The 23,610-nt window shown below is 45.4% G+C and overlaps 1 protein-coding gene across 2 annotated transcripts in view; it reads left to right on the forward strand.

The window, feature by feature from the left end:
- The window catches only part of LOC115461016 (signal-transducing adaptor protein 1-like), a 142,278-nt gene that overhangs the window by 115,282 nt on the left and 3,386 nt on the right, over nt 1-23,610 (forward strand). For both annotated transcript variants that reach the window (XM_030190522.1, XM_030190523.1), the window contains exons 7-9: nt 82-154; nt 1,075-1,174; nt 13,604-13,744. In XM_030190522.1, coding sequence (XP_030046382.1) covers nt 82-154; nt 1,075-1,174; nt 13,604-13,744 — 314 coding nt within the window. The remainder of the gene's footprint in view (nt 1-81; nt 155-1,074; nt 1,175-13,603; nt 13,745-23,610) is intronic.

Genomic DNA, 23,610 nt, shown 5'->3' on the forward strand with positions numbered 1-23,610 from the left:
ATATTCACTCTGTTTACCTTTCCTTTACACCACAGTAAATGAAGCCAAAGTGAATTAAAGAATTTAACATTTTTATTTCAGTAGCCCATCCATAAAGCACTACAAGGTGTTGCGTAAAGGAGGAGATTATTACACGATAGAACTAGAAAAACCAGTAAGTATAGCCTTGTTTACAGGCATTACATAGTCTAAAGTATTAGCAAGGACAGTTGTGTCTTTGAATATCTGAAAACCTGGAAGTGATTTACATTATTGAAGGGGTGGGGCAGCAAAGTTCTTCGCACCTCTGATAAAATTAATTAGCTTTCTTTAAGGAAGACTCTTTTGTGAACTGTAGTACCATTTAGCGACAAGGTAGCTGCGTTTCTAGTAATATGTCACTTGAGCAAGAGTCCTAACTGTACCCATGCATGGCAGCAAGTCTGGTTTGTTCTGGAATGCAGCAGTTGAACACAGCCAAAGACCAGGTTTATTAAGCTACATTTTTAATCACATGATTTTGGAAGCATACCTATTAGGTGAAGTAAATGTCAAAAGGCATACATCAAGACCCAGAGCCACCACCTCTCCCAAGTTTCAAATATGTGAGAGAGAGAGAGAGAGGAATCAAGAAAAAAGGAGAAGGACGGTCAATGATACCTGTTTTATTATGTCTTTTACGTGGACTGCAGGAGTATACAACAAAGTGTAAGACATATGAAACTGATTAAGGGGTCCCTTTACTAAGGCACGCTATAATTAGCGTGTGCTAAATAACATACAACCAATAGGAATATAATGGGCTGCATGACATTTAATGTGCGCTAAATCTGTTAGTGTGCCTTAGTAAAAAGTCCCCTAAATGAGGCTTTCATATAATTCCACATGTTTCCAAGATCATCAATGATATGATGCAGTCATTACTTAGTGCATGTTTGCCAGCTGTTCTCTCTATATAAATCAGATGTGTGAAAACAGAACTTTTATGTGTATAACACAGCCCTTTTAAGGTGTGAAATATTTCAATTTCTGCTCAGTTCTGTAGAAAACACAAAAAAGAAATTTAGCCTTGTGACATAGTTTCTTGTTCCCTAGGTCACACTCAAGGGCTTGGATAAGGTTGTGGAATACTTTATAAGTGAAACCCGAGGACGGCTGAAACCCTTCATCTCACATGAGTATCAAACACACCTGGGTATGGAGACTATTTTGCTTAAAAGCTTAAGTACCGCTGCTGTTATTCTATAAGCTTACTTAATTCAACACCAACACGACTAAAGTCTACTTACTAGTAAGTAGACAATCAGTTCACTTATGATTCAGTATAAGGGGGAGAAAAAGTCTCCTATTGTCACCAGGACTTGTCTGTCTTAATCAGCACTCCAAATGCGAGTGAAACCCCTATGTGACTCATAAAATCATCGACGTAAAAACCTCCCTCCTACCGAATATTTGACTTCTGTGATTTTTCCAATGCGTTTTTTCTAGCAAAAAAGGTGCCAGTACTCAAATGCCAGGACACCCTTCAGGGGCGAGGTGATCCCTGAGGGACCCACCCCACAATAGCCAGGTCCCCTACAACCAGTCACAAAATCTATGAGAAGGCAGAATTGGTGTGTAGAGTCTGAACTCTTTCATTCAAACTTGGGGTCCATGGGTCAAATTTAGCAGACAATGGAAAAGGTGCCGGTACTCAGTACCCCCAAGTACCCCCTCAAAAGAAACCCTGGATTTATCAGCTGTATACTTTACGTTTTTAATTTTATTTTTCAAACTTACTGAAGATCTATTGTGTCTAACTATAGAAATGAGGGGCAATAAATCATTTGCAGTGGAAACAATAAAGCCACTTATTTGTCTGTTCTGTACGCTCACCGGACCCCGACAGGCTCCCGTTTTGCTGAATGCTTTGTCAAGGGATCTGAGCGAATGCAGACCTGCCGGACAAAAGAAAACAGTCATTAATATATAGACAGCAAGTGAACTCAATTCGATAAAACCTGGCTGTTACTTACAGAATGTGAACCCACTACATAGTGCTGCCACCATACAAAAAAATAATGTCGGCGGCATCTTTTAAACACTAGTGCACCGGACAGACAAACTAATTGAGCACATGTTGACTATATTGGCAATTAGAATTCTCTTACACAAACCCCAGTGGGTCATACAGACTATTGACAGTTTACAAGACACCTCTGTGTGTATAACTTTCTTTAAATTAAGCCCCTTGTTTTCTTACTGATTTTACTCTATCTTATCTATCTATATGTTTCATCTTTGCTTATACTCTAGGCTGTCTATGAAAATGTTTTATTATGTATTGTGTTGACATTGTAATGTAGTATTCTATGCCATACTTTTTATTGCTGTTTGAATGTTTTTACTGCTGTAATTGTCTATTACTTATGTTTGGCTTATTCTTGCTGTACATCGCCTTGAGTGAATTCCTTCAAAAAGGCAGGAAAATAAATCCTAATAAATAAATAAATAATAATTATGATTTTTCTTGGGCGGAGGCTTGAAAGGTAAAAATGTCTCTTTTTTAGATCCTAATGTAATCCAAGGCTTCTCTGAGGCAGAGGGGTGTCTACTCTTAGATCTAGATCTTTTAAATCTTTTGGCATGATCCTCTGCAAGAAATGCTCTCATTACTTCTGGACTGTTGGAGGCTATTTTATGAAGTCTCAGATTAGCCTCTGCCAGCATTGCTTGTGTTCTCTTTAGCAAGTCAATGGCCTCTCCTGCAGTAGGCAACTATTTCAAATCATCAACATAAAAGTCTCTTACAATGAAGCGTTTGGCATCTGTGCCATAATCTCTTTCACCCTCTTGGGCTGTCCTTCTAATCCCATAGGTTGCTAATGGACTGTTTCCAAAGACATGAACTCTCATTCTGTATTCTACAATTTCCTGGTTGAAGTCATTGTCAAGGTACCACAGGAATCTCAAGTTGTCTGGGTGTACGACAAAGCAATAGAACGTCTGCTGGATATCTGCTGTTATGGCGATAGGGTTCTTTCTGAAGCAAATCAAGACTCCTATTAGGCTGTTAATCATGCTGTGTTAAGCAGCACATTGTTCAGTGAGATTCCTTGAACTTGAGCACTGGAATTGAACACAATCCTGATCTGCCCTGGTTTTTCCTTGTCTTTCAATGGTGAAGCTGACATGGCCATTATCCAGCATGTTCTGCATGAATGTTCTAAAGTACTGTTTTCATTCTGGTTTCCTTCTTAGAGTCTTTTGCAATGAAGTATTCTTTTCATCTGTGCTTGTTGAATAGCTTCTGGGCTGCCATAGCACTGATCAAGTCTCTCCCACATTTCTTTCAATCCTCTGGAAGGGTCGTGCAGATATGCATCTGGTATTCCTTGCACACGGTTGTCTCTGTTCCCAGCCATTTCATTATCATGTTAATTTCTTGGTTCGGGGCAGACTTCATAATTGCCATGAGCTCTTTAAAGTTAGATTTCCATCTTCTATACTTTTCATGGCAGTCATTGAACTGAGTGAGCCCCATGTTTACCATCTTTTTGCGAGCCATGTATGTTGCTAGATCCTCTCTCTCTGAAGTATCTAGTGCACTGGCAGTAGGTGCCTGTGGCTGACTGTGTGCTGGGGTTGTTCTGAGGTCAGGCATGAAGCGCGGCTGTTCAAGTGGTTCTTGTTTAACCACAGGGAGTTTTACTGGGCTTACCTGCTCAACTTTTATCTGAGCCCAGTTCCTGGGGTAACGCTAGAGTCTGTGGTTGAAATGAAGAATTTCCTTTGGGGTGCAGAAACCCAAAAGAGAGATACTGAATAGGAGGGGAGAGATTAGTAAGCTCGACTAAAGAGAGAGACCTTGTGGTGTTGGTGTCAGAGGATATGAAGGTGAAGAAACAATGTGACAGCTGTGGCCAGAAGGATGCTAGGCTGCATAGAGGTATAACCAGAAGAAGAAAGTAGGTGTTGATGCCCCTCTATGAGTCATTGATGAGGCCCCACTTGGAATACTGTGTTTAGTTTTGGAGGCCGTATCTTGCTAAAGATGTAAAAATACTGGAAGCGGTGTAAAGAAAAACTACAAAAATGGTATGGGATTTGCGTTGCCCACCGTACGAGGAGAGCCTTGCTGACCTGAATATGTATACCTTGGAGGAAAGGAGAAACAGAGGTTCAAATATTTGAAAGGTATTAATCCGCAAACAAACCTTTTCCAGAGACAGGAAGGTGGTAGAACTAGAGGACATGAATTGAGGTTGAAGGGCGGCAGACTCAGGAGTAATCTCAAGAAGTATTTTTTCACAGAAAGGGTAGTAGATACGTGAAATGCCCTCCCGCGGGAGGTGGTGGAGATAAAAACAGTAATGAAATTCAAAAATGTGTGTGATAAACACAAAGGAATCCTGTTTAGAAGGAGAGGATCTATAGAATCTTAGCAGATACTGGGTGACAACCCCGGTAATTGGGAAGCAAAACCAGTGCTGGGCAGACTTATACAGTCTATGCCCTGATCGTAACTGAATAGATATGGATGGGCCGGAGTCTAAATTTTAAGGGGGTTCGATGTTAGGTTCAGAACGTTTAGTACAAGAACAGTGCTGGGCAGACTTCTACGGTCTGTGCCTTGAGAATGGCAAGGACAAATCAAACTCATATAAAGTATCACATACCATGTAAAATGAGTTTATCTTATTGGGCAGACTGGATGGACCGTTCAGGTCTTTATCTGCCGTCATTTACTATGTATACTTTCCTGAAGCGACAGCCAATGCTAGTGCATCTGTTTGCATGCAAGCATGTGGATCACGCTGGTGGCGGTTCGTCTCTGTGGCGTGCTTTACCTTAGGCTTGCTTCTTTCAAGTCAGCAGTGGTGGCAGCAGCAGCATTGGCTTTGGTTGTGGCAGAAGCAGCAGCTACTGCTTTCTGCTGTTCTTCTAATTTGTTTTTTCAAGTTCGATAGTGGCTTCCTGCTTGCTATAAAGAACCTTTGATTTGGCAGCAACTGAATCCATAGGCAATTTCAGAGCAAGAGAGCTTGTAGTGGACTGGCTAGAATGGCATGTCCTGTGTGATTTTAAGGACCTGGAACTTAAGGTGCTTCTAGTGCTGTCAGAGTGTTTAGGCAAATACTGCTCTGCAGGGGCTGTGTGTGTTTCTGTACCTTTAATTACTTCAGACACCAATGGCATATGAGGTCTGTGGCCTGCTGTCTCTCCTTCTGGGCCAAACTGTCTGACATTTTTTGCCTGCTCAGAAATTCACAATATTCCTATGATTTCTGTTGATATGGCTGAGCGGTAGCTTGCAGCAGGTGTCAGTATTTAGGTCCTCAGCCTGACATCCCCTTGTAATTTCATGCATTCCTTGCTGTACTTCAGCTCTATACACTTCTCTGGCTGGCTCTGTTGGTTTATATAGTCTTGTGGACTTTGAACCCCTATCATTGTTATTGCTGGGTTGTGCTATGTCCTCTATATCAGCCTACTCAGTAACTGTTTTGTGTGACTGAATGACTTCAGAGTCTGCCATGGCTTCAGCAGCAAAAAAAAATGTTTTTTTTTAATTTTTTTACTGTGATGCAAACCTTGGCTCTGTGCCAAAAAATGTTATCTTTTGCTGAGGCTAGGAAGTCCATATTTGGCAATCTTTTTTTCTTTTGCAAACAATGAGTGTGCTTTGGAGAGGGGGGGGGGGGGTCCCAAATGGATACTTTTTGCTTGAGACTGAAGAACTAGAATTTCTTGGCAGCCTATGCCCAAATCACAACTTTGTTTTCTATCACTATAGCAACAGTGAGGGTTTCTGCTAGCTGGCTCAGATTCAGACAATTAATTATGCAGGTTTGCACTAACTGTATGCTGTCTGCTTCTGTCTGCATAGATGACCAGCACCAATCCCACTAATTTCTGCTTTCTAATATGCTTATAATGATGTCTGTAATATTCTACACCTTGCACTTTTCCCAAGTCTATTGTGCCTTTGTAGTTTCCACAAATTTTCACTGTACAGTCCTTGCAGAAGTGCTGTCTCATACACTTAGCAGACTGTCAGCTAAACCATAGTATAGAACATCACTGCAAAGACTCAGAACTCTTGAAACAAATCTTCATTAATGCAATCAAACAAAGGAAATATGACTTACAGTTTGATGTGCTGAACAAAAGTCTCTGCCTTGCAGACTGGGAGTCTGTTCCCACCAGCTCACCCTGTAACCTGGGAAGCCAGGAAATCTCAGCACTGCCTGATGAGTACATGCTGCCAATACTTTAAAAGGTGAAAATATGATGATGTTACAAGGCTTTTGAAAGGCTTAAAGCAGCTAGGCATAGTGTTAGATATAGAAACCCATGCTGCAGACAGATTCCTATTATCAATGGAGAGAGAATGTGCAGGCTACATCCCATCATACACAGGGACAAGAAACCAGCCTATAGGAAAATTCCCACAAGGCATAGGGAACTGAGACATGTGTTCAAGAAAAGCCTATTACAGAGCACTACAGGAAGACTAATATTTGTAGTCCAAAGGCACTTCCTGCCTTTCTTAAAGGAAAATGCAACCTGATATAACAATGTCCAACATATACATATGAAGTGAATCTCTTCATAAAGGTGGTTAATACATCCCAATAAATAAATACATAAATAAACATATAAAAATAAACAACCTGCTTCCATGAATATGGGGTTAAACACTCCCCACCTGGTATCAGTAGATACCACTATTTAAATTCTCTACTAATAAATACCACAAAGTCCATGTAACATCCATAAATAAAGCTGGATCTTGAAGCTTGGCAACTTCTTGCTTGTCTCTGGTTCACTGTTGCTCTGGCAATGCAATCTGATATAACAATGTCCAACACATACATATAAAAAATAAACAACCTGCCTCCATGAATATGGGGGCAGAATAGTTTGTGGTAATTTCCCCATTTCTGCACGCTAACTGCATGTTATTTCCATATCATCAAGCTGATCAATCCATAGACTGGTGGGTTGTGTCCATCTACCAGCAGGTGGAGATAGAGAGCAAACTTTTGCCTCCCTATATGTGGTCATGTGCTGCCGGAAACTCCCCAGTATGTTCTCTATCTCAGCAGGTGGTGGTCACACACAGCAGCAGCTCTGGCTAGGCCTCCAAGCCTAATCCTTAGGTTTTGTTGAGGCCTGGGGTTGAGGGCTCTTTTGAGCAAGTGCAAACCTGGTGGTGCCAGGTCCCTCCTTTTCTCCCCCCTCCCGCTGGCTCCGTTTAAAAAAAAAAAAAAAAATTTTAAACGTCTTTAAAGGCGTTTAATTCGACGTTTCTTTAAACATTCATTGCAGCTACTCACTGGGACACCAGTTCGTTACAGCTCGGAGCGGCAAGCAGGTAATTTTACCTTTTTATAGCGGGCAGGGGGTTCCCCGATTCTTCTCCTCGTGGCATATGGCGTCGGAGGGCGAGGGCGCAAAGGGTCGCTCCCCGGATCGCTGGAGCGCTTCTAGAGGGGATGCGGGGGTTTTACAACCTGATTCGCCCTTGATGGGTGACAGTTTAGTGACCGATGAATGTCCCGGTCGTTCCTCCGGCGTGGCGGTTTTTTCCCGCCATAAACGCCCATCCCCCGCTCCTCGCCTCCGCCATCTTGGCCGGCCACGCGGTTCGGATGGCTTCTTCGTGGGCCGCCCTTGAGGTTGGAGACATTAATGCCATGAACGCCCTTAATTTGGGCGACGGCACAAGCGGCTAAAGTTAAGCGCCGTTCTTCCCGCGCGGCTCCTTCGCGGAGTTTCGCGCCGGACGCCATTTTGGATGCGCAGCATGTCTCTCCCCCGCTATTGCGAGCGCCGGTTGAGAGTGCGTCTAGGGCTGTTGCCCAGGCTGCGGAAGTGCACAGTCTGGGGGGTTTCTCCCCCGAGTTTGTTTTGCTGCTGCATCAGGCTTTCCTCATGCAAAACGCTGCCCCTGCTCCCTCTTCTGATAAAGAGGTTGAGGTTCCCAGAGGTAAACGCCCTCGGGTTGATTTCCAGGCCTTGGAGGACTTTGTCTCCTCCGATGTAGATGAGGGCAGCGTGTCTGAGGTCTCCCAACGGTCCTTTGCGGATTCCTTGGAGGAGATAGATCCCCGCTCGGATGGAGCGGATGACCCCTCTGCAGCGCGGCTTTTTAGCCCAGAGGATTTGCCCAACCTGTTTTTACAGGCCATGGACACTTTGAAGATTTCCTCTCCGGAGGACGTCTCTCCCTCAGCCCCTGTTGGCTCTGCCATTATGCTGGGGACGAAGCGCCCGCCTAGATCCTTCCACGTGCATGATGCCATGCACACCTTAATTGCGGCTCAATGGGATGTCCCGGAAACGAGCCTTAAAGTGGCTAGGGCTATGTCCCGCCTCTATCCTTTGGCTGTGAGTGAACGTGAGGCCTATCTGTGGCCTACCGTGGATTCTTTAATCACTGCGGTGACTAAGAAAACGGCGTTGCCGGTGGAAGGTGGCACGGCCCTAAAGGACGCCCAAGACAGAAGATTGGAGGCGGCCTTAAGGTCGTCCTTTGAGGCAGCTGCTTTAAGTTTGCAGGCCTCAGTTTGCGGCTCCTATGTGGCCAGGGCGTGCCTGACTATGGTGCAGCGGGCTTCCCCCTCGGATCTTTCCTTGAGGGCTGATTGGCCGGCCCTGGAATCGGGCTTAGCCTATTTGGCAGACTTGCTGTATGATGTCTTGAGAGCTTCAGCTAAAGGCATGGCTCAGACAGTCTCTGCGCGGCGGTGGCTTTGGCTGAAACATTGGTCTGCTGACCACGCCTCTAAATCCCGCCTGGCTAGTTTGCCTTTTAAAGGCAAGCTGCTCTTTGGGGTCGAGCTGGACAAAATCGTGTCCGATCTCGGCACGTCTAAGGGCAAGAAATTACCAGAGGTCAGGGCTCGGGCTAGTACTCGTCCCGGTACCTCCAGAGGACGGTTGCTGGAAGCCCGTCGGTACCGCCCGGGCAAGTCGGGTTCCTCTGCCCCCTCTTCCTTCAAGAGGAATTTCTCCCCCAAGCAGCATTCCTTTCGCAGAGACCGCCGTCCCGGAGGTGCTCCCTCCGGTCCTCCCCCAGGGTCTCGTACCCAATGACGGGGCCTTGGTCCACGCCCCAGTGCAGATTGGAGGACGGCTGTCCTCGTTTCTGGGCGAGTGGACCACTATAACTTCAGACGCGTGGGTGCTGGAAGTCATCAGAGACGGCTACAAGCTAGAGTTCTGCCAACCCTTAAGAGACGGGTTTGTACTCTCTCCCTGCAAGTCTCCGGTCAAGCTGTGGCAGTGCAGCAGACCTTGGACAACCTGATCCGCCTGGGTGCGGTCGTTCCGGTGCCAAAAAATCAGATTGGCAAGGGACGTTACTCCATTTACTTTGTGGTTCCAAAGAAAGGAGGTTCTGTCCGGCCTATCCTCGACCTCAAAGGGGTCAATCGGGCCTGGAAAGTGAGGCACTTTCGCATGGAGACTCTCCGCTCTGTTATAGCGGCAGTGAAGGCAGGAGAGTTCTTGGCTTCCTTGGACATCAAGGAAGCGTACCTGCATATTCCCATCTGGCCTCCTCTCCAACGCTTTCTGCGTTTTTCAGTCCTGAGACGACACTTCCAGTTCAGAGCCCTCCCTTTCGGGTTGGCTACTGCTCCGCGGACCTTTTCCAAAGTAATGGGGGTCATAGCGGCCTTCCTGCTAAAGGAAGGAGTACAAGTCCATCCTTATCTGGACGACTGGTTGATCCGAGCCCCCTCTTATGCAGAGTGCGGCAAAGCTATGGACCGGGTAGTTGCTCTTGTGAGCTCCCTGGGATGGATCATCAACTGGAAGAAGAGCCAGCTGCGCCCGACTCAGTCCCTGGAGTATCTGGGAGTTCGATTCGACATCCAAGTGGGCAGAGTGTTCCTGCCAGACAATCGGATTGTCAAGCTTCAGGCTCAGGTGGACTAGTTCCTAGTAGCCTCTCCTATTCGGGCTTGGGACTACGTGCAGCTGTTGGGCTCTATGACGGCCACGATGGAAGTAGTGCCCTGGGCCAGGGCTCATATGAGACCACTACAGCTATCTCTGCTGCTGCGCTGGACTCCAATGTCGGAGGATTATGCTGTGCGCCTTCCCGTGGACCCAGCAGTGCGCAAGGCGCTGAGCTGGTGGACGCAGACAGACAAGTTGTCTGCAGGATTGCCTCTGGTGACCCCGGAGTGGATTGTCGTCACGACAGACGCCTCTTTGATGGGCTGGGGAGCCCACTGCTTGGGAAGGACAGTGCAGGGGCTCTAGTCTCCTGCAGAGGCAAGTGGTCTATCAACCTCCTGGAACTCAGAGCCATTCGGTTGGTGTTATTGGAGTTCATCCCGGTACTGGTGTTGTAGCCTGTACGGGTCCTGTCGGACAATGCCACGGCTGTGGCCTATATCAACCGCCAGGGAGGTACCAAGAGCGCCCCTCTAGCCAAGGAGGCTATGAGTCTTTGCCAGTGGGCGGAAGCGAACCTGGAGCAGCTTTCAGCGGCCCACATTGCCGGAGTCATGAATGTCAAGGCGGACTTTCTCAGTCGCCATACCTTGGAGCCCGGAGAGTGGCAACTATCTGCTCAGGCGTTCTTGGACATCACGAAGCGCTGGGGCCAGCCGAGCCTAGATCTGATGGCGTCATCGGCCAATTGCCAAGTGCCGCGCTTTTTCAGCAGAGGACGGGACCCTCGATCCCTGGGAGTAGATGCTCTTCTCCAACAGTGGCCGACACAGGAGCTTCTCTATGTGTTCCCGCCCTGGCCCATGTTGGGCAGGGTGCTAGACCGGGTGGCAAAGCATCCCGGCAGGGTAATCCTGGTGGGTCCGGATTGGCCCAGACGTCCCTGGTATGCGGACTTGATCAGGCTCTCAGTCGACGATCCTCTGCGGCTGTCAGTGGAGCAGGGCCGGTTACATCAGGGTCCCGTGGTGATGGAGGATCCCTCTCCCTTTGGTCTTACGGCCTGGCTATTGAGCGGCAGCGTCTGAGGAAGAAGGGCTTCTCAGACAAGGTCATCGCCACTATGCTGAGAGCGAGGAAACGCTCTACTTCTACTGCTTACGCCAGGGTTTGGCGTATCTTTGCAGCATGGTGTGAAGCAGGCTCACTTTCTCCCTTCACTGCTCCAATTTCTTCAGTGTTGGCGTTCCTGCAAGAAGGTCTGGAGAAAGGCCTGTCGCTCAGTTCCCTTAAAGTCCAGGTAGCGGCTCTGGCTTGCTTCAGGGGCCGCCTGAAGGGTGCTTCCCTGGCTTCGCAGCCAGATGTGGTGCGCTTTCTCAAGGGAGTTAATCACCTGCGCCCTCCTCTGCACTCAGTGGTGCCTGCGTGGAATCTCAACCTGGTGCTAAGAGCATTGCAGAAGCCGCCTTTTGAACCCTTGTTGAGGGCATCTCTGAAAGACCTGACGTTGAAAGCAGTCTTTTTGGTGGCTATCACTTCAGCCAGAAGAGTTTCCAAGCTCCAGGCGCTCTATGTCGAGAGCCTTTTCTGCAGTTCACTGAGGCAGGAGTGACTATTCGCACAGTGCCTTCCTTCCTGCCCAAGATTGTTTCTCGCTTCCATGTGAATCAGCAGCTCTGTCTCCCTTCCTTTCGTAGGGAGGACTACCCAGAGGAGTACTCTGCTCTTAAATATCTGGATGTGAGACGAGTCATCTTCAGATACTTGGAAGTGACCAATGATTTCCGGAAATCGGATCATCTGTTTGTCCTGTTTGCAGGTCCTCGTAAGGGTCTGCAGGCTGCTAAGCCTACAGTGGCAAGATGGGTCAAGGAAGCCATTGCAGCGGCTTATGTGGCCGCGGGGAAGGTGCCGCCTATCCAGCTGAAGGCTCACTCCACGAGAGCTCAGGCGGCCTCGATGGCAGAGGCCGGATCCGTCTCCTTGGAAGAGATATGCAAGGCGGCAACTTGGGCTTCGGCTCATACATTCTCCAAGTATTACCGTTTGACTGTGGCTGCACGGGCGGAGGCCCGGTTTGGAGCTTCAGTGTTGAGGTCAGGGATTTCAATGTCCCGCCCTGGGTGAGTACTGCTTCGGTACATCCCACCAGTCTATGGATTGATCAGCTTGATGATATGGAAGGTAAAATTATGTATAATCATACCTGATAATTTTCTTTCCATTAATCATAGCTGATCAATCCATAGCCCCTCCCAGACATCTGTACTGTTTTTATTCTGGTTGCATTTCAGGTTCAAGTTTAGTCTTCAGTTACTTCAGAAAGACTTCGTGTTCAAGTTTTTTCACTTGGATTCTTCAAGAGTTGAGACGAGTTTGTGTTACAGTGAGCTGCTGCATTCCTCTCCCCTCCGTTTTACGGGGCTGGATTGAGATTTAAATTCTGCCGGCACTCCCTCCCGCTTCGTGCGGCTGTAGGGCAGCTTTGTACCCCTCCCGCTTCGGCGGTGTTAGGGTCAGTCAGCTCCTCCCGCGGTTGCGGTTGCAGGATAAGCCAGATCCCCCCGCATCGGCGGGTGTGGTGTCCCTCCCCCGCTCCGCGGGGATGAGCTGGATGGATTCCCCTCCCCCACTTGTGTGGGGATGAGCTGGGTTAATTCCCCTCCCCCGTTTCGGCGGTGGTGAGCTGGGCAGAGTGTCCCTTTGTGGGTGTAATTCTCTAAGTGCTGAGTCCTGCGGATGGAGCTTTGATATCGACATACTGAGGAGTTTCCGGCAGCACATGACCACATATAGGGAGGCAAAAGTTTGCTCTCTATCTCCACCTGCTGGTAGATGGACACAACCCACCAGTCTATGGATTGATCAGCTATGATTAATGGAAAGAAAATTATCAGGTATGATTATACATAATTTTACCTTTTTATTACATATTTTTTGGCTGGGGAGTAGGCATAGAAATGTTGTTCAGACAGTACATTCTGATTAGCGCGCACTAACTGGATAACCCAGACTTAACGTAGGAGCACTTTGTAAGGCAGTAAGTTCTCCTACCTTAACATTTTTCAGGTATGGTGCACTGAATCTTGGCATAGCCTGTGGGGAAAATCCCATTTTAAGACACACTAAGCCCAGATCTAATGCCCATTAAGTAAAAGGGACCCTACATTTGGCAAAAGTGTTCAGAGGTTATTCTTAAAGTTATCCTAGCATTCCCTTACGGCATATATTCTCCAGGCTTGTCCATTTCTATTGCTTTAAGATAAAATGCCATATAGATCATAAAGACTGGTTTTCATTTTATGCTTACCGATCATCTTTCTCTCTTGCTTCCACTTGTACTCTTCTGCACCCCCATAGCTAGTTCATTCCCTTAGGGGTACTTATTGCTGGATAAAAGTGTAGTACTAATCTGTTAATGTTGTTCTCCAAAGCATGTCAATTACATCACACAGCTCACTCATCTCCCTATTAGTTGTTCATTTTCTTAAACATTTTTTTGCCCTTGTATCTCCAAAAGACCCAATGATATCGCAATGACTCTGTCATCTAGTTGCATCTGAACTTTTGAGAAAAGTTTAAAGCTTGAGAAGTGTTCCTCCAGCTTGCAATTTGACAGGTCACACGAAACATCAACATAACTCAAATGGCATGCTATTTTCAAAGGACAATACTTTTTCACACAATGTTTTTTTTCAAAAAAGAAATCATAATGTTTAATTTCTTTTAGATACATCCTTGCTAGAACAGGAAAAAAGAAAGGCACACATTAAAACCTTACCTCAGATGAAAGTGGCTCCCGTGGTAAGATCTGTTCTGGAAGGAACAGCAAGACCCTTCAGAAAGAATCCTGCGAACATCTATGTGAATAGTAAGAAAAAATTCTATTTTCTGTCGTCAGATCCTTCCTTTTACATTCTCTGCTTGGAATGACTTACAGTGCTGGCTGTTTAAGGTCTGGGAAGGAATCCATTAGATTACAAATAGGCCAATTCATAAAAATTTAGTTCAGAAATACAAACACAAATGTTGCATAAGTTCATGTGCAGTTTACAACAAGTTTTCCATAGAAAGGACCATAAAAACTATCTGCCTGATATTCTGCACTATTTAACTGGTCAGGAACAGGTCGTGGCCGGTTAAATAGCGCTTAACCAGCTATCTGCAAATATTCAGAGGGAGATAGCAGGTTATCTCCTGCTGAATATTCACGGTCAGTGTTTAGCGGATAACCAGCTATATCGTGCAATAAAGTCTGCTATCCGCTAATATTCAGTGCATCACCAGCTAAGTTTGGCGGCCAAATTGAGCCGCCAAAATAGCAGGCCTATCTTTGACCGGTTTCAACTTAACCAGCCAGCACTGAATATTGACTTGACCAGTTAAGTTGAAACCGGCCAAAACTAAACCAGATATTTAATGCTGGTCACCAGAAATGGCCTGTCATTAACTATCCGGTCTTAGCGCTGACCGTGGGAGTCAGCCCGGCTACCTCCCGCAGTCTGAATATCGGCCCTTATGCACTTCCCATAGACTCTTCTATCATTCCTGAAAGACTGTGAAAGTTCTGCATGAGCAACCTCCAGTTGGTGTTTCAGTGTGGATTTACCAGCCGATATTCAAAACAATTTAACTGGCTGGAAATGGCCACCGACCAGTTAAATCACTCATTCATGACTATCCAGTCATTTTCAGCATCACTTAACCAGTTATCGCCACCGAAAATGATCGGTTAGTGCAGAATCCAAAAGCAGCTAGCTCATGGGTGTTCCAGGGGCGGAGTCAAGTTAAATGCCAATATTCAGCCCCTTGCCACATAAGTAAACCACTTAAATTGGGCCACATAAATAGCAGTCCTATCTAAGTGGTTTGGCTTATGCGGTGAGGGGCTGAATATTGATGTAACTGGCTATGTGTTAGCAAGCTCAAAAAAACCTGGATATTCAATGCCAAAGCCTGGACAGGACACAGTGTTAAATAACCAGGAATAAAGGTGGCAGTCAGCAAAACACTCACTGTTGCCAGTTGAATATCGGCCAGTTAATATTTATTTAACTCCTTCCTAGGAGATCTGAAAATATGAAAATCTGCAAGTTTTAAACTACAAATTGAACATATTCTCAAATTTTAGAAGGACATTTTAAATTTTTCCCCTGACTTTTAAAAATAAATTTTACAAGCAACATAAGATAGGGTAATTGTACAGTACAATCAAAAGTCAAATACGAGAAGAAGATTAAAAATAGAAAGACAATCATAATAGCTTTGAGACTGCTTTAGTGGTATTAAGCGGGGTATAAATGTTCTGAATAAATAATAGGGAGAATAAAATTAAAAAACACCAATAAACTATGATGCAAGACAATCTAATCAAATAAACCCTTTTATCCTGAATTTGATATGGATTCATTGCCATGAATATTTTACACAGCTTATTATCTAAGGGGTCCTTTCACAAAGGCGCTCTAGCATTTTTAGCGCATGCTAAAAATAAGTACACGCTAAACGCTAGACACCCATAGGAATATATGGGCATCTCTAACATTTAGCGCATGCTAAAAACACTAGCGCACCTTTGTAAAAGACCCCTAAGAAATTTAGGGGCCCTTTTACTAAGCCGTGCTAAGCATTAATGCATGCTTACCGCAGGTTAAAAACCACAACCATGGGGTGCACTCAGGTGACCCACGGTAGTTTTGGGATCACTCAAGATTGGTGCTAAAAAATAGATTTTATTTTTTAGCACTAGGGGCATGTCTGGGGGGAGAATAGGTGTGTACTGCGCTAATCGGTTAGTACAGCTACATCGCCGCATTCTTTTTTTTTTTTAGAATATCTTTATTGAGTCAAAGGCATAGCAATTGCAGTAACAACATTGTTCAAACAACTGAATACAACACTATTCGTACATCAATATAATTTAGTTACACGTTTCTTCAAGTGCAACAAAAACCGCTAACCAACAGCAACAGTGCAACACTTAGTAGAACCACCCCTGACCCTCCCTTTTTTTTTTCTTCTCCCCCCCCCCCCCCCAAAAAAAAAACATTAACATAGAAAGTAAGCCTCCTCTTGCTATATTCTCCCCACCCCCGTCCACTGAGTCTGGAGCCTAGATACCTGCTCCTTGGATAAGTTAACCAAGAATGCCCATTCCCCATTTAGTACCATCAGGAGCTAGGGAAGTCATTACTACTTGCTGCACAGCCCTCCCCATGTTACAAATCCAATAAGGGTACATTTCCAACCTGCTCCCACAAGGCTCTATATTGTCCATGTCCCAGTGAAGTAGAAAACTTGAGGGAGGCTATCACCCAGCTCGCCATTTCTTTCATAACTCCCATCCACACCCCCAGTTGCGGAGGGGCTTTGTCCACCCAAGCCATCAAGATACATTTTTTCACTAACATCGTAGCTACTAAAATGAATTTACATTGTGCCTCATTCAAACCCTGTTCTCTTAATCCTGCAGAGCTGCCCAAATACACTACTGAATAGGACCACTCGAATGTTCCTCGTACAATGCGCTCTATCTCTTTCAGCGCACCTGTCCAAAGCGCTGCTAGCTTGGGGCACTCCAGAAAGGAGTGGAGCAATGTTCCTACTTTAGATTGACATTTAAGACACATAGAGGGGCATAATGGAACAGAAACGCCTATCTCCATGGGCGTTAATCTCCGAGAACGGGTCCGTGAAGGGGCGGACCGAACCGTATTATCGATAAAAAATAGACGCCCATGTTTTATTCGCCAATGTGTGAGCTGGGCGTTTTTGCTTTTCAGCGATAATGGAAAAGGAAAGTGCCCAGCTCAAAAACGAATAAATCCAAGGCATTTGTTCGTGGGAGGGGCCAGGATTCGTAGTGCACTGGTCCCCCTCACATGCCAGGACACCAACCGGGCACCCTAGGGGGCACTTTTACAAAAACAAAAAAACAGGTAAAAGAGCTCCCAGGTGCATAGCACCCTTCCATTGTGTGTTGAGCCCCCCAAATCCCCCTCAAAACCCACTGCCCACAAGTCTACACCATTACTATAGCCCTAAGGGGTGAAGAGGGGCACCTACATGTGGGTACAGTGGGTTTGGGGGGGTTGGACGACTAATAAGCATTAAGCAGCACAATTGTAACAGGTAGGGGGGATGGGCCTGGGTCCACCTGCCTGACGTCCACTGCACCCCCTAACAACTGCTCCAGGGACCTGCATACTGCTGCCTGGGAGGAGGGTATGACATTTGAGGGTGAAAATAAAAAGTTGTGAAACATCATTTTTTTGTGGTGGGAGGGGGTTAGTGACCACTGGGGGAGTCAGGGGAGGTCATCCCCGATTCCCTCTGGGGGTAATCTGGTCATTTAGGGCACTTTTTGGGGCCTTATTCGTGAAAAAACAGGGTCCAGGAAAAGTGCCCTAAATTCTAGCTACAAACGCATCCATTATCGGCGAAGGGCGCCCATCTCTGTTCGGGTGATAACCACGCCCCAGTTCCGCCTTCGACACGCCTTCGACACGCCCCCGTCCACTTTGTCCGCATCCGCGACGGAGTGCAGTTGAAAGCGTCCCAAATTCGGCTTTTGATTATACCGCGTTATTCGTTTTTGTGAGATAAACGCCCATCTCCCGATTTAGGTCGGAACTTGGGCGTTTTTCTCGTTCGATTATAAGCTGGATAGCATCTGGCCAAAGCCCCATCTTGTGACCTTTGTCTCTGGAGATGTGTACCCTGTGGAGGATGCGGAACTGAATATCTTGCAGCGCTGCATTGGGTGTTAACTTAGGAATATCCCCAAATACTTCTCCCAAGGATTCTATGGTCACACTATCCCCAATGTCCTGGCTCCAAGCTTCCGCTAGTTTCTGAAAATAAGCGGGTTTCTTGTGTTTCCTAATTACCTGTTGCCACTGTGAGAGTTTATTCAGCAGAGCAGGTATCTGCTGGAATAAGGTATCTAACTTCTGGAACACCACCGTCCCCCCCTGCTTCCTTTCTATTGTTAAAACATAATCCCTCACCTGCAGATATGCAAAGAATTGAGAATTCGGAACAGTCCATGCGCGCCTGACCTGCTCAAAAGAAAGATATTGAGCTTCACCCAGTTGCCTGAAATCTCCTATATAGCGACATCCGCTCGCCTTCCACGTTTTAAATACGGACGCCTCCATGCCCGCCACAAAGCCCGGATTACCTATCAATGGCAGAAAAAGACCCACCCCTCTCTGAGCTCCTCCCAATTATTTCCACCATCTCCAAGCTCTCCGTATTGCCATGAAGTATGGGTTCATCACAACCTCTTTCATACCTCGAATCGACCCAGACTCTAAGACCGCAAATGGCTCATAGGGTGTACTCCAGCTTGTCCAGAAATCTGCTTGTGCAAAAAAATCCGTCCCCGAATGCAATTCGTGAATCCACCTCATAAGTGCAGCCACATTGTAGGCCCTGATATCTGGCAGCCTAAGTCCGCCATTCCCCCTATCCAAAGACAATTTGGCAAAAGAAATGCAGGGTCTCTGCGCTCGCCATATAAAAGTCGTTACTATACTTCTATACTGTGCTTCCTCTTTATTCCTCAACCACAATGGCACCATCTGCAGGACATACAAAATCTTGGGTAATAGGACCATCTTCACGAGCACCACTCTACCTGAAAAACCCACAGGGAGATCTTTCCATTTCCCACATAACTTTTTAATTTCTTCCAACCTATCCACCACGTTTTTCTTGTATACCCACGCTGCATCTGCACTCAGGTATACCCCTAAATATTTTATTCCCAACTTCGCCCAGATTAAAGGGAAGTTGGGCACGTTCATACTGGAGCATGGGTTACTGATCGGTAATGCCTCGGACTTGCCAAAATTAATTGTAAGCCCCGAGAAAGCTCCAAACTCTTTTATAAGTTCCATTACTGAAAATATTCCTGTCGACGCATTATCCAAAAGCAGCAACATATCGTCTGCGAATAAGTTAATGCGATGTTCCGCTTCACCTACACACACTCCCTTCAAAGTTGGTTCCTGTCTGATTCTCGCTGCCAAAGGTTCTAAACTCAGAACGAATAACAGAGGCGATAATGGACACCCCTGTCTTGTGCCGCCCCACAGAGGCAACACAGGGGATAGCGAGTCATTGATCACAATTTGAGCCGTGGGATTGGTATATAACACCTTTATCCAGTCCAGGAATGCACCCTCTACCCCGTACTGCTTCAGCACCCAAAATAAATAGTCCCATTGCACTTTGTCAAAGGCCTTCTCCGCATCTAAGCTGGCCATGATCTTGTCACCCCCTTTCTTACAGCCTTCAAACAATATATGACTCACTTTCAAGATGTTAGCTGAAGCATATCTCCCCTTTATGAATCCCACTTGGTCCTTATGTACCAGACAGGGCACCAACTCACTTAGCCGCGCTGCCAACACAGCAGCCAAGATTTTTACATCCTGGTTTAAGAGTGATATGGGTCTATAGGATCCCACCAATTCAGGATCCTTTCCAGGTTTCGGCAATACTGTAATAAACACATGATTCAAATAAGAGCCCATATCCCGTGTTGCTCGCACCTCCTCGCACATACCAACAAAAGGCTGTACTATTTGGTCTTGCAAGATCTTGTAAAACTCGGTCCCTAATCCATCTGGGCCAGGTGCCTTAGCCAACTGCAGTGTATGGTTAGTGATGAGCCCTTACTGCCTAGAAAATAGGTGTCGGTAATGGCTCACATGCTAATGGGAAAAGGAATTATGGGAAATCAGCCATTTTACTGCCACGCTTAAAGTGGCCTTGGTGAGTGGGAAAGACCCATGCTGGGGACAGCGCTGGCCACTTTGTAGCACAGCTTAGTAAAAGCACTCCTTAAGTACTTAGGATCATGGAAAATACACCTCACATTATCTGTCAAAATATTTGGTTACATTTGTTAACAAGAAAAACTCCACCTCCTCATTTTTAACAAATTCATGTCACAGTTGCAAAAATGGCTTATGCCTATTTTGCACCTACATAGACTAATCAGGAAAGCACTCTATTTGCTGACCCAGAAAGACATTATTCTTATGGTGAGAAAAACAAGTTTCATATGAGAAAATCCGCCGCAAGGCGGAGAACTCAAGACTCCCCACAGAAAACAACAATATAAAATAAAAGTGGGAGGGCGACCAAGGATACCAAAGACTGAGAAGATGTATAATAAAAGAGAAGTTTATTGAAGTATGAAGACTCGACACAACGTTGTGTTTCGGCCGTTAGGCCTGCATCAGGAGTCTATACCCAAATTTAAATATATAAATTATAAAAAGCAATGCACAGATGAATAACGTATAACATTAAAATAGATAAAAAAAATTGTGTATGTCAGGTATAACGAAATAAAAATCAATTATATTTTAATTCACACAAAAACAAATATAGAAAATGACAAATCAATATTAATACATGAAAAATTAAAAAGTAGTATTTAAGTTCAAACAGAATGTATTAAAACAACATCGCATGCATTTTGAAAAAGAATACAACAGGAAATATATGTTTAAAGCAACATTGCAAATTGTTGGTGTGCATGTACAAAGATAGTTTTGAACTAAAAAAAGGAAAAAAGGCGCCAAGCAAGGAAAAAACGCTGCAAGAAAAAAAGTGCGAAAAAACTGCACACATTCACATTAATGGATTTTTCTGCCTCATGCGTAATCATACCACTAAGTTTGCCATTTATTATTCTCTTTCAATAAGTTTTTAGTCATTTTATTCTTTTAATTTATAGTTAAACCGCTATTTTAAAGACTACTTTTAAAAGCGCACATATATGTTTTGTATTTTTAAATGTATTTGTTTTTGTATAAAACCAAGATACTAAAAAAGATTTTATTTAGTTCAAAACTATCTTTGGTATCCTTGGTCGCCCTCCTACTTTTATTTTATAAAAAAAAAGTTTCATAACAGAATTAATGTCCTATTCAAACACAAATGAAGGAGGGTAGAATGGTTAGTCTGTTCAATATCCAGAGCCTCAACATCTAAACTATGGGGCCCTTTTAATAAGCTTCATCAGTTGTTACCACATGGTTTAAAGCACTGTAACAGCTAACGCATGACACGCTAACCTGCCTTTGCATTAAAAACTCCATTAGCATGCAGTAAGTTGCATATCAATGGAGCTTTTGATTAGGAAGCATTACTAGTTGAAGCATGGATGGAAAATGCCTTAGAGTATTTGTGCATTAACTGACTAACCTGCTGTTAATGCAGAGGTAGTTACTGCCTCCTAAATAGGTATTAACAGCGAGTCAGTTCCCAACATTAATGCTAATATCACCACATGGTCTGAATAGGAAAGTATAGCGAATGCACCTTCTAGGTGCTGTATTAGATCTGGGCTTTATGTGCTGTAAAATCCCATGTTACAGCACATTAAGACCAAACCTTAGAACATTTTAGGATCCCTACCTGCAGAAGCCTGAGAAAGATCTGCAGAACGTCTAGCCTCTCCCTCCTTCTCTACTTGCCTTTTATTGAGAGGGTGTACAGACAATTTTTTTAATTAAATTACTATCCACAGATTATTCATGAGTATTTTTATTTGGGATGATTGCAATCTGCAGTGGGCAATCCCTCAGCAACTCTATTGATTTGAATAGTAGTCACTGGTTTCTCTGGGTTGGCGAAACAAAAGAGAGGCAAAGTCTAACTTTGGCACAGAATGGTAGAAAAAAAAAGGCAGCAGAGAAGCCAGTTGGCTCAACCAAAGTTTATTAGTGTCATGGGTATAAAAAGGTGGTTTGCAACTGTGCATGCATCTAGACTTCTTTAAAAAAAATCTATTGACTGTGGAACTGAATATTGACCCAACTGTAAAATGGGTGTGTGACTTTCAGGCACTGCCATTTGGCGCAAGTGACTTTTGGCTGCCACCATTTGGAAGCATGCTTTACCTGCACTCCCATAATATGGCAAGAATACCCAAATCCTGAAATTTGGTTGTCCTTAGAGATGGTCGTCCCTGGACTTGGTCGTTTCTGATTTTCGGCGATAATGGAAACCAAGGACGTCCATCTCAGAAACGACCACATCCAAGCTCTTTGGTCATGGGAGAAGCCAGCATTCGTAGTGCACTGGTCCCCCTGACATGCCAGGACACTAACCGGGCACCCAAGGGGGCACTGCAGTGGACTTCAGAAATTGCTCCTAGGTACATAGCTCCCTTACCTTGTGTGCTGAGCCCCCCCACCCCCCCTAAAACCCACTACCCACAACTGTGCACCACTACAATAGCTCTTACAGGTGAAGGGGAGCACCTAGATGTGGGTACAGTGGGTTTGTGGTGGGTTTTGGAGGGCTCGCTGTTTCCTCCACAAACGTAACAGATAGGGGGGAATGGGCCTGGGTCCGCCTGCCTGAAGTGCACTGCACCCACTAAAACTGCTCCAGGGACCTGCATACTGCTGTCATGGACCTGAGTATGACATCTGAGGCTGGCATAGAGGTTGGCAGGACATATTTTTAAAGATGTTCTTTGAGGGTGGGAGGGGGTTAGTGGCCACTCGGGGAGTAAGGGGAGGTCATCCCCGATTCCCTCCGGTGGTCATTTGGTCATTTCGGGTACCTTTTTGTGACTTAGTTGTAAGAAAAACACGACCAGATAAAGTCGTTCAAGTGTTCGTCAGGAACGTACTTGTTTTTTTCGATTATGGGTCAAGGACATCCAAGTTTTAGGCACACCCAAGTCCCGCCTTCGCTACGCCTCCAACACACCCACGGGAACTTTGGCCGTCCCTGCAACGGAAAGCAGTTGGGTACGTCCAAAATCGGCTTTCGATTATTCCGATTTGGATGACCCTGTGAGAAGGTCAACCATCTTCTGATTTATGTCGAAAGATGGGCGTCCTTCTCTTTTGAAAATGAGCCCATAAATGTTTTTTAAAAATTGGCACATAACCACTCTAAATACCATTCTATAAGGGTATGCGTATGGACAGGGCGTGATTTTTGTGCCCCCATCTCTCTTACACTCTGTGCAGCTGCACCATCCACACAGCCCTCAGGATGCCCCTGGAAAGGATCATGTAGAATCTTTTTGACAAGCAGCCAAATAAGACTATTCCTGTTGTACTTTTTCCAAAGCCATTAGCTGAGATCAGCACTTCAGAAGGAAACTGAAAAGACCAGCAATCTGTTGCCATTTTCTCTCCTGTATTCAGAGAGGTGGTGGCTTCAGAAAGGGTGCCCAGGGAAACCATCTTGAACTTTTCTTTGACCAGGAATTTGTTCAGGGCCCTTAGGTCTAGGATGGGAGGACAGGACGCATCCCCCTCTGTCTTCTTTTGCACAAGGAAGTATCTGGATTAGAATCCTTGCCCTTCTTCCCTTGTGCAATGGGCTTGACTGCATGGGCCTTTAGAAGAGCAGAGGTCCTCTGCAGGTACCTGCTCATGCTGAAAGCTGTAATAATGAGCTCTCAGTGGGCAATTTGCAGGTTTCTGGAGCCAATTTAGGGTGTATCCAAAACAATTTGGAGAACCCATCGGTTGGAGGTTATAAGGGGCCACCTTTCCTGGAAAAACTTCAGAATCCCACAGGACAGACACTTTGACAGCAGCTATACTCTGCTGGAGCCAGTCAAAAGCTCATCCTTTGCTTTGACTAGGAAGAAGCAGGGGCCTTAGGCGCACGTTGTTGACGAGAACGAGCGCGCTGGGATTGAGCCTGAGAGGGCTGGTGAGAGGAGATGGCATACCTATATCTCTG

Source organism: Microcaecilia unicolor, chromosome 2 (genome assembly GCF_901765095.1).
Source record: "Microcaecilia unicolor chromosome 2, aMicUni1.1, whole genome shotgun sequence".
NCBI lineage: Eukaryota > Metazoa > Chordata > Amphibia > Gymnophiona > Siphonopidae > Microcaecilia > Microcaecilia unicolor.